Source organism: Struthio camelus, chromosome 17 (genome assembly GCF_040807025.1).
Source record: "Struthio camelus isolate bStrCam1 chromosome 17, bStrCam1.hap1, whole genome shotgun sequence".
NCBI classification, from domain to species: Eukaryota; Metazoa; Chordata; class Aves; order Struthioniformes; family Struthionidae; genus Struthio; species Struthio camelus.
Window position 1 is genome coordinate 14,874,728 of NC_090958.1, and position 13,381 is coordinate 14,888,108.

General features: G+C 43.2%; 1 protein-coding gene across 4 annotated transcripts in view; it reads left to right on the plus strand.

The window, feature by feature from the left end:
- TMEM132D (transmembrane protein 132D) overlaps positions 1–6,887 on the plus strand; it is a 275,079-nt gene extending 268,192 nt beyond the window's left edge. For all 4 annotated transcript variants that reach the window (XM_068910685.1, XM_068910686.1, XM_009666648.2 and 1 more), the window contains 2 exons: positions 294–485; positions 3,726–6,887. In XM_068910685.1, coding sequence (XP_068766786.1) covers positions 294–485; positions 3,726–4,907 — 1,374 coding nt within the window. In that variant the 3' untranslated portion in view covers positions 4,908–6,887. The remainder of the gene's footprint in view (positions 1–293; positions 486–3,725) is intronic.
- Positions 6,888–13,381: the final 6,494 nt, after the last annotated feature.

Consider the following 13,381-nt stretch of genomic DNA (forward strand, 5'->3'; position numbering starts at 1 on the left):
ATTTACAAATAGTTCATACATCTGAGACAGATGTGGTTAGCTTATCACAGATGTGAATAACATAGCTGATTAGAATTACATTGGGTAAAAGATGATACAAGCACCCTATTGATGCAAAAGACTTATAAAATGTGACTAGCCGTTTATTAATCGTATGTTAATAGTGTCTAGAGATCTACTAGGAGTAATTCTGCCCATAAACAACAGATACCACTTATTTGCATTACAGTAGCTCCATGTAGCCTTTTTGACTATGCAAAAGGACTGTTGCTAACTTTGATTTTTCTTTTCAGATATTGTCCCCCCTTTCAGATGCTATCTTGGCTGAGAAGACAGTGACAGTTCTGGATGAGAAGGTGACAATAACTGACCTGGGAGTGCAGCTGGTAACTGGATTGTCGCTTTCTCTGCAGCTCAGTCCAGGAAGCAATAAGGCCATTTTTGCTACAGCAGTAGCGCAAGAGCTGCTCCAGTCTCCAAAACAGGTAATGTTGCCCACATATGTACTGTACTCTGGTGCTCTGATTCACTACACAGCCTTACAAACTGATGGGGTCAGGCAGACTTTTATTCATAGTATGCTAATAAAACATTTTCTTTATAGGCACCTGTGTCTGAAGGCCACCAGGTGCCCTAATAAAAAACCAAAGATCTCACAAAAATGGCAATACACGTATATAACCCGAGCCCATGAGTCAACAAATTAACATGCCCCATCTCTCCTGGCTGCATCCTGTAAATAAGATAAAGTCCTACATGTGGCTCAATGACATGTCATAAATAAGCAACAGCGCATCCGCGCGCGCACACACACACACACACACACACACACACACACACACACACACACACACACACACACACACACACACACACACACACCCCACTGATCCACCAAACACCTCCCAAATCAGAGGAGATATTGCTATCGAGGTTGCTGAGTTCAGCCTCCCACCACAGGCAACCAAATCAAACTTTTAAATCCATCTTTACATGAAACAGCTGTTTTGCCTAGAGCCAAGCTCTTCTTCATTTAGTTACTTTCTGTAAGCGTTTTAGAAGTTGGGAAACATCCCGTTCTTTCTGATTCAGAACCAGATTATGAATCAGAATCATTGACTCATTTCATGATTCATGATTTCATAAACCAAGAATTTTTATCTGTCACTCTTAGCCCATTTTCGCAGAGATCACTACCTTATCATGTTCCCTTTCTCTTCTCACAGATCTTCATAGGTTCCCCTGTCATGATAAATCTTAACTTGTGCATAAGGAGAACTGCAGAGTCTTCTCGCCAATGTTCAATAGCTTTTTTCCTGCCTTTGCCCTGGGGTTACTCCGTGAGCAGTATGAGACTTCCTCTGTTCTTTCTTCTGGTGCTAGGAACAGTTAAACCAAACTTTGCACTGCTCAAGTTCTCACAGATTTGAAATCATTATGCTGGGGCACCTGTACACTGGCACTGTCCTTGTGTGCAGTTACCAAGGGCTTTTGGACTTTGCTGTGTTTCCATCAGTTCCCGCTTGATATTTGTCCCTGTGCTCTCATCTACATTTGAAATTAAAACTTCTTTTCCAACCCAAATCCATCAATCGGGAACTTACATCAAGGATTCTCTGGGTTCTTAATGCTGATACATGTTCTGGGCTTTAAAGGTAAATGATCAGGACACGCGTATTTGAAATCTGGCCAACTGTTGAAATTCTTTCATTCATCATAAGGTCTTATCCTTGGGATGAAGGATGAGAAATATCACAGAACTGCTGTCTTTTTAGGGTGATAAGAATCAGGCTCCCATAGTCTTCCAGGAGTTAAGAAATCAATGCCACACAGCTAGAAGTAACACCGTTGAGCTAATACATTGCTGACATGGGGAGTTAAACTACCTACCTTGAAATCAGTCCGAAAGCTGGGTTTAATGGCATTTGTTGGCATTTAGTCCCAGCACACTGCCCAGCTGTGACATTTCAGACTCCAGAAACGGAGTCTGTATGAATCCCTCTCTGGATGCCAGGCTACAACTGGAAAACCATCGAATCCGTATTAAACCAGCAAGGAAGATACACATCCTCCACCCTTCAAGGATTGACTCAGCTTTGATAGGCATCTGATTCCTTCCATTGCTTAGTACACAATTTTCAGAGCACAATCCCTATAAGCAGAGCAATGCAAAATTATTAAATGATTATGCAGGTTTAAGCAGCACAGTGGGAGGATGAGAGCTGATGACATAAATGCTATGCAGCCTTCAAGAAACATCCAAAGATTAATAAACACAAAGCCGAGATTTATGACAGTGTCAGCAATGTCTTAGGGCTCAGTCCTGAAATAGAGACAGAGGCAAATCTCCCATCAAAGCCCTGGAAGCTTTATGGCTGTAAGGATTTCAGAATCAGGCCAGCAGATTATGCAGGATACAATCCCAAAAGAGGGGAGGCCTGTCCTTTGTGATCTGACCAGGTGAACCACTATGTGGAAAAAATGAGTTAAAAGATAATGATAAATATTATTTCCATGTAAGTTGAGTTAAAATGTAAAAACAATCTGTTTGAAATCTTGTTTATTTAAGGAAACAAGACTTGTATAATCACGCTTTCTGCAAGTGTGGTTGTGTGTTTGTCTGTCTGTCAGGCTGTCCTGCAGAGCGGTGCAATCCCAGCTCTGACCAGAGTTCACTCTGTTTTAGACAGTGAAGAATCCACTCATCTCACCAGGGGTCAGTCTTCTATGGATTCTTTAGTGTCTAATAAAGTGCAAAATATCCTAGTGAGTCATAGCGAGTCAGACTGTCAGAAGCATAAATTTGATTCCAGTGGAGCTGTCTGAATTTTGCCTGCAAACAGTTTATGTGTGAATGCCATGATTTTTTCAGGTAGCGTGTAAAGTTTTGATAGCCATTTGAAAAATCCTTAGAGGGCCTGATTTTCTGAAATTGGTAAGCACAAATCTAAAATCTGAAATCTAAGAGTTCTTTAAAAGGTCTCAAGTTAGAAACCAAAAGTCAAAGTTTCCAGAAATGCTGCACCCTTACACATGTGCACATACAGACCTAGTGCTCAGATCTGACTCCCTTCACAGTCAGTAAACTTCCCTAGACTCTGAAGGATGCAAAGTTGTGTTGCTGTGAAGCAAAATTAAGCTTCATTGTTGTCTTGCTTTTAACTGCTAGAAAGCATGAAAATTACCCTGGCCATTTTCTAAAAAAGCAACCAATCTGTTTCCCCTGTTTGTACGAAACAGTTATTTCATCTGAGAGACAAAAATCCAGGACTGAAGGCATGGAGTTATGTATGGGCCTATTTGCTGTGTTAGATATTTTTTAACATGTGTTGTGTGTAACAAGAGGAGACTTTGTATTTTAAGCAGTTTAGAAATAATGTAATATATTTTTTCATTTAAATATACAACAGTAAATGATCTCAGTAGCTGGTAATGCCTTTTGACGAGCAATTTATTATGGTGCTGAAGTAGATTTTGCAGAGCCTAGGGGACACAGCTCCTTTTAGCACTTTTGGGAAAACAAATCTTATCATCAATGAGTGTTTTAAACTAGCATTTCTTTTAGCATCTTGGCAAAAAAATAATTTTCTTGCTCTGCCTTTTTCTTTCTTTTCTGATTATAAATGACATATGGGTCTTGTGGGGAGGAGGGAATAGACTAGGACAGAACATACTTCTTTCAATGTTTGTTTTGAGAGTGTGTATATTTGTTTTATATGTAACAGGAAGCAGCCATCAGCTGCTGGATCCAGTTCAGTGATGGCTCCGTCATGCCCCTGGATATTTATGACTCCAAAGACTTCTCTTTGTCAGCTACATCTCTGGATGAGAAGGTGGTCTCAATTCACCATGACCCCAAATACAAGTGGCCTGTGATTGCTGCAGAGACAGAAGGCCAGGGGACGCTGGTGAAGGTGGAGATGGTGATCAGTGAATCGTGCCAGAAATCCAAAAGGAAGAGCGTCCTGGCTGTTGGGAGCGGTAGCATTAAAGTCAAGTTTGGTCAGAGTGATGCCAACCCTAACATCAGTGATAGCAAACGCAGAGGTGCTGGCGTTCACCTAGAAAATCATGCCAGTGACCGGCGTCAGAAAACCACACTGCAGGAAAGAGCTGGGCCAGATGGTCAATATTATAGCTCCTCAGTGGGCCAAGAGGAAGGCAAATGGACCACCACTCAAAAGTCTATTTTAAGTAAAAAAGAAGACAGAGAAAGCCTCCTGGATGATGACAGTCATCTGCAGAACATCCCAATAGATTTCACAAGCTTCCCTGCACAGGTGGATCTGCCAAGAAACAATGGAGACTTGGAAGAAAATGACCTAGTCGAGACTCCCAGGGGACTCAGTGATCTGGAAATAGGAATGTATGCTCTGCTGGGAGTCTTTTGCCTGGCAATTCTGGTCTTCCTTATCAATTGTGTCACTTTTGCTTTGAAGTACAGACACAAACAAGTTCCCTTTGAAGAGCAAGAGGGTATGAGCCACTCTCATGATTGGGTTGGGCTGAGCAACAGGACAGAACTTCTGGAGAATCACATAAACTTCTCATCCCAACAAGATGAACGTATCACAGCCATTGACAGAGGAGTGGAGTATGAAGAGAGCAAATATCTCCTCAACACAGATGCCCCCAAAAATATTAATGGACAAGCTTTTAGGTCTACTGAGTCCACATTCACTGAAGGGAAAGAACAGAAAAGCGAACCAACTACTTCTCCTACCTCTAAGAGGAAACGGGTTAAATTCACCACTTTTACCACCATCTCCTCTGATGATGGGTGTCCAACTGTCAACTCAGTCTTGATGAGCAGTGAGGATGATATTAAATGGGTCTGCCAGGATATGGACCTCGGGGAATGCAAAGAACTAAAAAACTATATGGAGAGATTACATGAAAATGTGTAACGAGACACAAAAGACCTTTTTTGTTTGGTTTGTTTGTTTTTCACTCACCTTCTGCCTTTAATTTTTGGGTAGTGGGGCAAAATGTTGCATTGATAAGAAGAATCAGCTGGTGGATAATAACTCAACAGAGCCCCAAGAAGCCACCCAAAAGCAGCTGGGAGAGCAGAGATCCTGGGCAGCTCTTACAATTCAAATCTTCTCTGTGCTCAGAGACAGAAGTGAGAGATGTGTGAGGTTTTTTGATGCATGGTAACATGAAAAAAAAACTTAGCAAAATAATAAGATCTCATTCTCTGAGCTTTCCCGGGAAATCAATAAATATAACAAACTCCAGTGCAGTTTGGTTATTACAAAGTTCACACAGCTCTACCGTTCAATATTGCAAGCTTTGGTTAAAAGCAAAAAATTGGTCTCAGAATAAATAGATCAACGAAGAAAGCATGTCATTCAAGCCACATGCAGAGAATATCTATCCAAGAACATTAATTTAAAGCTGACAAAACCAACAATGTGAGCAGAACAGCTGCCATAGCTGCAAAGTCATGAGTTTCCAAAGAATCTTGAGGGGAAAAAGGAGTAACTGGGCTGTTTACAAACCAGCATGTTTGCCTCCCAAACACTGAGAATGGATACACATATACAGTTAAAAATGAACCTCTCTTTTTAAGTAGAAGCCAAGGTAATAAACTTTGCCGGCCAATTTTCGGTATTTCTTAATTTGTAAAATAGGAGAAGATATAATGTATACTCAGAATACCACTTGTGTAAAGGAAGGTCTGTTTTGGAACGTTTGAGAGAACCAAGCTATTTTTAAAAGCCCACTTTCTTTGATTGTCCTGTTTCAAATTTGTATTCCCAGCATTTCCCTGGAGTACTCCCCATTTGGTAGCCTGAGGGCACCTCCTAGCCTCAATCAGCTTTGGAAGCGCGGTGGCTCCTTCCTTCCCTTCCCTCCCTGCCCAGCACACTTGCTTCTCCACGCTGCATTCTCGCCAAGCGCAGACACTGTTGGTACCACACGGGTTCTTGCTTTACATGCTGTCATTTACCAAAGCTGGCCACTCTCTCTTGGGTAAGTGTAACTTGTGCTGAACTGGACCACCAACAGCAACTGCCTCTTTGTTCTTCCCTCTCCTGGGAGACATTAGGTTGTTCAGTTGCTTTTGCTCATGCTTCTTTCGACCTCTGCGCAGCATGTCGAGAGGGCACTTGAAGGTCACAGAGGAGTGCTTTACACCCAAAGTTGTTGAAACCTGAACAGCTAAGCTACGTAGATAATGGGTTTTTTCTTTTTCTTCCCGCAGGTGATGGTTAGCTTTTGTTTTCCTCTGCTAAGGATGTACATATGGTAGGATGTCAGTGATTACCTTTTGAATCTGATGTGCCCTCCAGCCCTAAAACTGTGACATCATTTGTGTGGTCCAAAAGCAGTCTCCAGTGACCAGTGGCAAAGTGTCAAGGCACTAACTAAGATCTGGCTTATATTTCAAATTGTCCTTTATTTTCCAAAGTAAGTCCCTGCCCTCCTTTTGTTACTTAGTCTCTCTCTGTCATTGAATCTAGGTTGCTGAGTTTAATACACACCCACTCTCCCACAAACACTTATATTGACTCCATCTATATTTAGAATGTACTGTAGATTGTAAGAATGTAATATATATATTTATAAACATGCCAACTGTGAATAAAATTTGCATTTTAGTGGCTTCATCTTTTTTCCTACTCTGAACGCCCCCCTCCTTTCACTGTCAGAACGTTTACCCTAAAAGAGACTGGCAGCAATATGGAAACTTGTCCTTTGATAAAATGGTGAGTTAAGGCTCTTGGCAAAACCTCGTTACAAAGTTTTACGTTGTGCAGTGTTGGCAGGAGAAGACACAATCTCAAAAACATGTTATGAAATGTATTTGCACCAAATCACCCTTCCAAGATTTGAAATCTATTTTCAAATAAATCCACGTGCATATTTCTAGTCTGAAAGCCTTATATGTGAGTTTCTGATTTTGGTGTGATTAGACAGAGCCACATTTGTATAAATGCGCCTTTGAAAACAATTCTAAAAGAGTGAGTTGGTATAAATAGGGCTAGGGCAAACATGCCTTCAGAGAGCAATACTTTTGCATGTGTTGGATAGTTAGGACTTGTGTATGTAACTCCACAGGATCCAAGCTGAAAAAAAGAAAAGGCTTGCTTTCTTTCAGTACATCTCATGAGAGATTGGATTACTTGGCTGCTGCTCAGGTAGGAGGTCACTAGAGATGTTTCAGACTTTGCAAACAAAGAAATATCTTGAGTTTTGTTAAGTGCTCAACCCCTACTCTTCAGATGCTCAGCAGACGCTCCCGCCCTTCAGGGCAGTGTCCTAGGTACCTGAGACCAGGGTAAAAGACGTTAACTCCCAAGTGGTCATTGAGAATGGTTTTCTCTACTATATGACCACATTACTGTAATTAGTATCACTCCTGGAAAGCCTTGAGCAGACAGATGTGTCACACCTGCAAATTAACAGAAAATCCCTAGGTCTGAGCCATCTCCACTGGAGTTTCTTGCTGCAGAGCAGACCATTGACAGCCCGTAATTATCAAGGGCTTGGGTCCAGGTTTCCTGGCTGCAGGGAGGGGAGTGTTTAGTTTGTACTGCTGTGGGGCAAGCGGGCTGCAGCCAGCTCTCTGGGAATGACACTGCCTGTCAGTCCATATAGCAAGGGGATGAAGAGCAGCCTGTTGGTAGCAGCCTGCTTCAAGCGTAGTCTTCATACAGAGTGAGATAACTCTTCCACTGCGTGCAGAATAGAAAGCATTCATGTGGCCAATGCCTTGAGCCAGTTACAATCAAAATGAAATCCTTGTTCTGTAGAATAGAAATGGCATTCAAGAGACAAGGATATGTGTCCAAGCTGGACATCTGGCTTTTGTAACACCGAACGGGGCTTCTTTTTATGATCAATGGAATTTATCAGTAGGATAAGTAAGTACTTTACTTACATGGGCTACATCAGTGCTAAAAACACTTAAAAATCCCCTGCCCATCATCTCTGTGAGTATTACTGCAAAGGCAGGGCTAGGATAGACTTGCCACAATCCATTCTTATCTCTGTGGCATCTAATGCGGCCCCTGATAAAGCAGACAGTGTGCCTGATGCATCTCTGGTACACTTGCAAGCACTTGTGGTGTTGCAAGCATGGGAGCCAGGAGGTTGCTATTAAATCCTTGTAGTCAAGGCCGATGTGACACTATCTTTGTCCACAAAACCTAGCGTACAGTCCTGCCTCCAATACCTGAGCTATTTTGGGTGCTTTTGTATACATCCGTGCATCATGTCCACAGAGACTTACCCTAGTGATGCGGAGGTAAGCAGCCAAAGCTCAGCTAGCCATCTGTGCAGGTCAGGTGCGTGCATGTGTGCAAGGTTGCCTCGCAAGAGCCCCACGCCACAGCCAATCTTTCTCCTTCAGAAAGAACAGGTACACGCCACTGCTGGGAACAGAACGTCAGACTTGCTGTACCAACGAGCCACTGTGGTGAGTCCAGATTCCTGTGTTAGCTGCCCCTGGGGATCATACAAAACTAACAGCAAGTTCATCTAGTAACACAAACCACAGAAATGTTCTCATAGGACAAAACAGCCATCAGCTACAGTGGTAAGAATACTGACATTCAGATTTATGCCTTTTTGCTTGCTCAGAGATCCCCGCTGTCTCTAACAGCTGTAGCTTGCTATTATCCGTAGGGCAATACTATAAATAATACCTAGTATTTAGAGCGCTCTTTTTCCATAGATCTCAAAGTGCTTTGAGCGAGGTGGATTCCTTATTGACATGGAGAAGACCAAGGTTAAGTGATTTGCCCCAAGTAGCGTCAGAAGTCTCTGGCAGAACCAGGCAGAGACCCCACCTGCCCTGCTGCGTATCACGGTTGCTTGGCAGGAGCATGAGCTCTGCTCAGGGAGACGCCAGGGTGGGTTGTGGTGGTCTGTATGCAAGCACCAGCCTGTCTATTCATCTACTGAGGGTCATAGAATCAGTCATTAACTTCCTGTGGAGGTTTTGGTATGTACCGATATATCTGTATGTGTGTGTATGTCATACACTGTGTGCATTTGGATGCTGAAAATATGTTTTCATGCTCAGCAAAATTTTCCTTTGGGAAGAGAAAACCGAAACCAACCATCTTCCCTCCATATCTTTCTAGTTCTGCACACAGCACTTTATACAACAAGTCTCCAACACAGCTGGAGTTTCCAGGTGCTTTTGCCCTAAAAATTAGTGTTAATCCAGCTGGCCAAGGGTCACGGCTAAGAATCCAGGTGAGGTGCTCAGCCCTTCAACAGCACTGGCCCAGGTGAGTGCCCCTGTCCTATGGAATTGCTCCAGATGGAAAGCTTCTATTTCACGCAGTCGGGTGAGGATCCTTCTTTGGCAAACAACGAGGACTAAGTTTTGGTCCCTGCTGTAAAAGCAGTAATGGTGTGTGGATGCTGCACACATGTAGCTTTTGCAACTGTGACTCCCATTGGCCGTCTCCTGAGCTGATAAAGAGCCCGGCTGATTGCAAGCAGTGTCTTTCATGAGTGTTATTAATGACTTTTTTTTGGTTTTGGTTTGTTTTTTTTTTTGCAGTCACCTCCTTGTTTTCATGCTTGAGTGTCTTTTTTATATGATTAGCTAGACCAATAGACTGATACAGGCATTTTTAACAAAGGGAAACGTGTCTGATGCTGTTCGGTTGGTGGGTTGTGTGTGTGGTGTTTTTTTTCCTTTTTTCTTTAGACTTTATGCATTAATACAATGAAGAGCAGAAATTTGATTGTCCTGTAATTCAGGTAAGCTGTTTCTTTGCTGTCTTCCCTCATTTTAAAAGCTTTCCTTTCAGCAGTCCTAAATATATACTGGTTTAGACTAAGCTGCATTAATATAGCAGTGAACTTGGAGATCTGAGAGATATAGCTAAATAATTGGTTTGAGAACAAGAGGTCTGTGGAGGTAAGTGACTTGAGACACCAGCAGAGGTATTAAATCAAGGTGCAGCCTGCACTAACTAGCTCTGGAAACTACTTTCACACCTTGTTTCCATAATGAATGAGATGTAAATGAAATGAGCACACTAGAGACACTTTTAATTCAGCTCTGTATACGTTCAGCTTCTCCAAGACTGCCTGCACTCATTCCCTTGTGGTCTATGGGGCTGCTTCTTTGTTCAAGAGCCTTAGCAAAAGCTAAAGGACTTGTGTACTGCAACTCAACAGAGTCTGTCACAAGTGTCACCAGCAGACAGTGCCAGTTGGACTCACTTGTGTATTGATCAAGCAAAGTCTAATAAGCATCACTGGGGAATTAGCTCAGGCAAGGAGGTATCGTCTTGAAATATTATGCTTGGAAAATGCCTCAAACGTTTTCAAAAACTGTCAGAGATGAATGTATTTAGTCCTTGAAAACCTAGGACTTCTGTCACGTAGTTCGCTATGTTTATTGTTATAGCACCATATTTCTGTCCTTGCACAGCTGTAGAGCACTGCAGCGACACATGTAGGGATTCATCTTATAGCCTATAATAAAACTTCTACCATATAAAATCAATTATGTATGACACCCAGTCCATGCTGTCGGGCACACACAAGATCATGTATCTGTTTGAAGCCTGAGAGCCTCGTGCCCTGTAGGGCAATCAGGTGCTGCCAGCCCAACTGCTGCCTTGCCTGCCCCCAGCGCCAGCTGCATCCTGCTGATGGGGAGGAGCAAGCCCTAAAACTAGCTTGGAGATCACTTGCAAAGGGCTGAGGAGATAGGCTGCATGTTCTGCTTCCAGTTCATTTCTCACTATTTGAAAACTTGCTGGAGGACTTAGCACTAGGCATATGCCTACGCACCTTTCTGAACGGGTGTTCATTGGCCTCATGCATAAATAATGCCTCTTTCCTATTTGGCGAGTATTATTGCACTGTTTGGCTTCTTGATGAAAGTTTTAATGGATGAAGTTCAAAAGTGGCAGCAAAAAGGGTCCATACAGAACAGAGAGCTTTGCACTTTGTGCACACAATCAGGAGCCAAGATTACATGAGCCAAACAAATATGCCTGAAACTGGATCGTTTGCTACTTTTTTGCTGATTTGATATGAACTCTGTCAACAAATCCTTCATTATGCAGGCTTTCTGCTTAGGACTCTGTGAGGAACAGCAAATTAAGCAGCCCATGTATGTAATATTAATGGTTGAAGAAGCAACACTGCTAGTCTATTTGTGTGTCCTGCCAATGCTCATTAAAAAAACTCTTGTCAGAGTTTAAAGACGGCTAGCAGATTACATACAACAAGCTCCAGCATCTGTCTTCTTAACATGGCCCAGGGAGCCTGGAGGGATACACTCCAGCACTGAACCACGCTTGTTTGCACCAGCCACCGTCTCTGCATCTCCTTCTCATCTCAGTGGGTACAGATGGGGCCTCATGTTGCATTTTCTCCTCTGCAAACACGACCGCTTCTCTAAGTCTGACTGATTTTTGGACCTGCACACTGGCAGTTGTCGGATATTAGCTAGTTGGTACCTGACCTTCTGTGGCACCTGACAGAGCTCAGACCAGTAATACCAGCATCAGAAGCTTTGCAGCTTTGAAGTGTAACGGGGACTTCATTCATTCATATTCAGACCTTTGTTCCTATTAATTAAATTAGAGCTTCCTACAGTCAGTTAAAATATTAATGACCTTAAAAACTAATCAAAAGGGCTTCATTGCTCAGCCTGGATAATAGGAGACTGCAGAGATGACTAAGAGTCCCATTATCAACAATTTACTGTGCTCAGGAAGCATAGACTTACTGAGAAAGGGGAGGAGAAATCAAGGCAGCAGTAAAGAGGCTGTACTCCCCATCAGCACTGATTAGTTAAACACACTTTTAGGATGTTTTGAGCCACCTTCAACAGAAGCACGGGGCCAGCAGGAAGTACAGATTTTCCTGCAGCTTGTCCCCCATCTGTGGGACCAAGCACTGTTGTGTTTGCCTGGTTACACAGAGGCCAGTGCTGGGAACAGGTCTGGGGTCACGATGCTGCGCAGAATAACCTCATCCTTGGTGAGCCAAATTGTGAAGTTCCCCTGAGCAGACCAGCCCACCTTTCACCCTTGCGATACCCCCTGAGACTCTAACGCAGAACTGCCAGGTATCATCACCTACCTCTGCCTGTACAGGGATTCACGGCGGTGCTGGCTTTTACTTATTTTCCTGGGTACTAAAAGAGAAGCATGGACTTAACAGCTTGCACTAGACTGGGCCCCAGGAGGTTCGGTTCTTCTCCTAGCGTTGATAATCCTTGTGCCTCTGCTTCCACTATCGCACACTCTGGATGGTTTCTTTAGACTGAAGCCTGCAGGGCTGTGCTCTGCTGGTGGCCTCCGCAGCAGGACCAGAGCATGATGGTCCTGCTGGGGTGCATGATCCCAGGAAGCATCTGAGAACGTGGTTTGTACTGAGATGCCTCTCCTCACTTCTCTTCTCGTAGCCCCATTCCCTTCAATTGCAGTAGGGTTCATCTGGATTGTTACTAGAGGGAGCACAAGAGCCAAAGCCTGACCGATTGCTTTGACTTCAAAAGAAAACATCAAGTGTTTGCTAACAGTCAAAATTACAATGTTTCCCAAAAATAAGCTGACCTCATGTCTCAGTCACAACTGGGGAGGGACTCCGCCAGACTGCATCCTTGGGCTGCTTGTGCTGTGCAAAGGACCCGCAGGAAAGGAAAAACAATGCTCCCACCTCTGCCGTCGCATCTCATGCCTCCCTGTTACTGCAGCAAATCCTTCATCTGACTATTTTCCATTCTTCTGTCATCAAGCCAAAAACCCAAATCACTGTGCTCCTCTCTGCCATTAATAACTTTTTACAGCTCTCTTTCATCATACATCCCTCTCAGGCCTAATCAATAGCTTTGCTCTTAGTGTTTGGCATTCCCTCCTGTTCTGCCAGCCCAGATGCCAAGGTCAAATCAGCCCTTTTGGCATTTCTACCTTAAATAAATAGTATCAGGCTGCCATGACTTAACTCAAAATATTTCGTACCGTTGAAAGATCCTGAACATTGATCTGATTTAACTCTGTACCTTGCTCTCTGTGTGGACTTGACTGTAGCTTTAAAACATCACTCAGTAATATGTCTTTTGCCTCTTCAGCTGTATTAATTGGTCTTGCAAGGGTTTTTTTTGTTTTGGGGTTTTTTTTTCAGGCTGTAACTGCAAGCTTGGAAAGATTTTTTTTTCATAGTACCACATCGCCCACAGGCAATCATGCCAGCCTCTGAAGAGCAATACTATTTTAATTAGCTCTTCTAATTGTTTTGTCCCCTGGTCTAGCGCAGAGCTGGTGGCCCAGGCCTCTAAAGCACCAGAGATGAAGGGCTGCCATTGAAGAGGATGCTCATTAGAAGGCCCAGCTCAGATTTAACCACTAGTAGGATACTGGGGATGACTGCTGCAAATCAGCAGCAG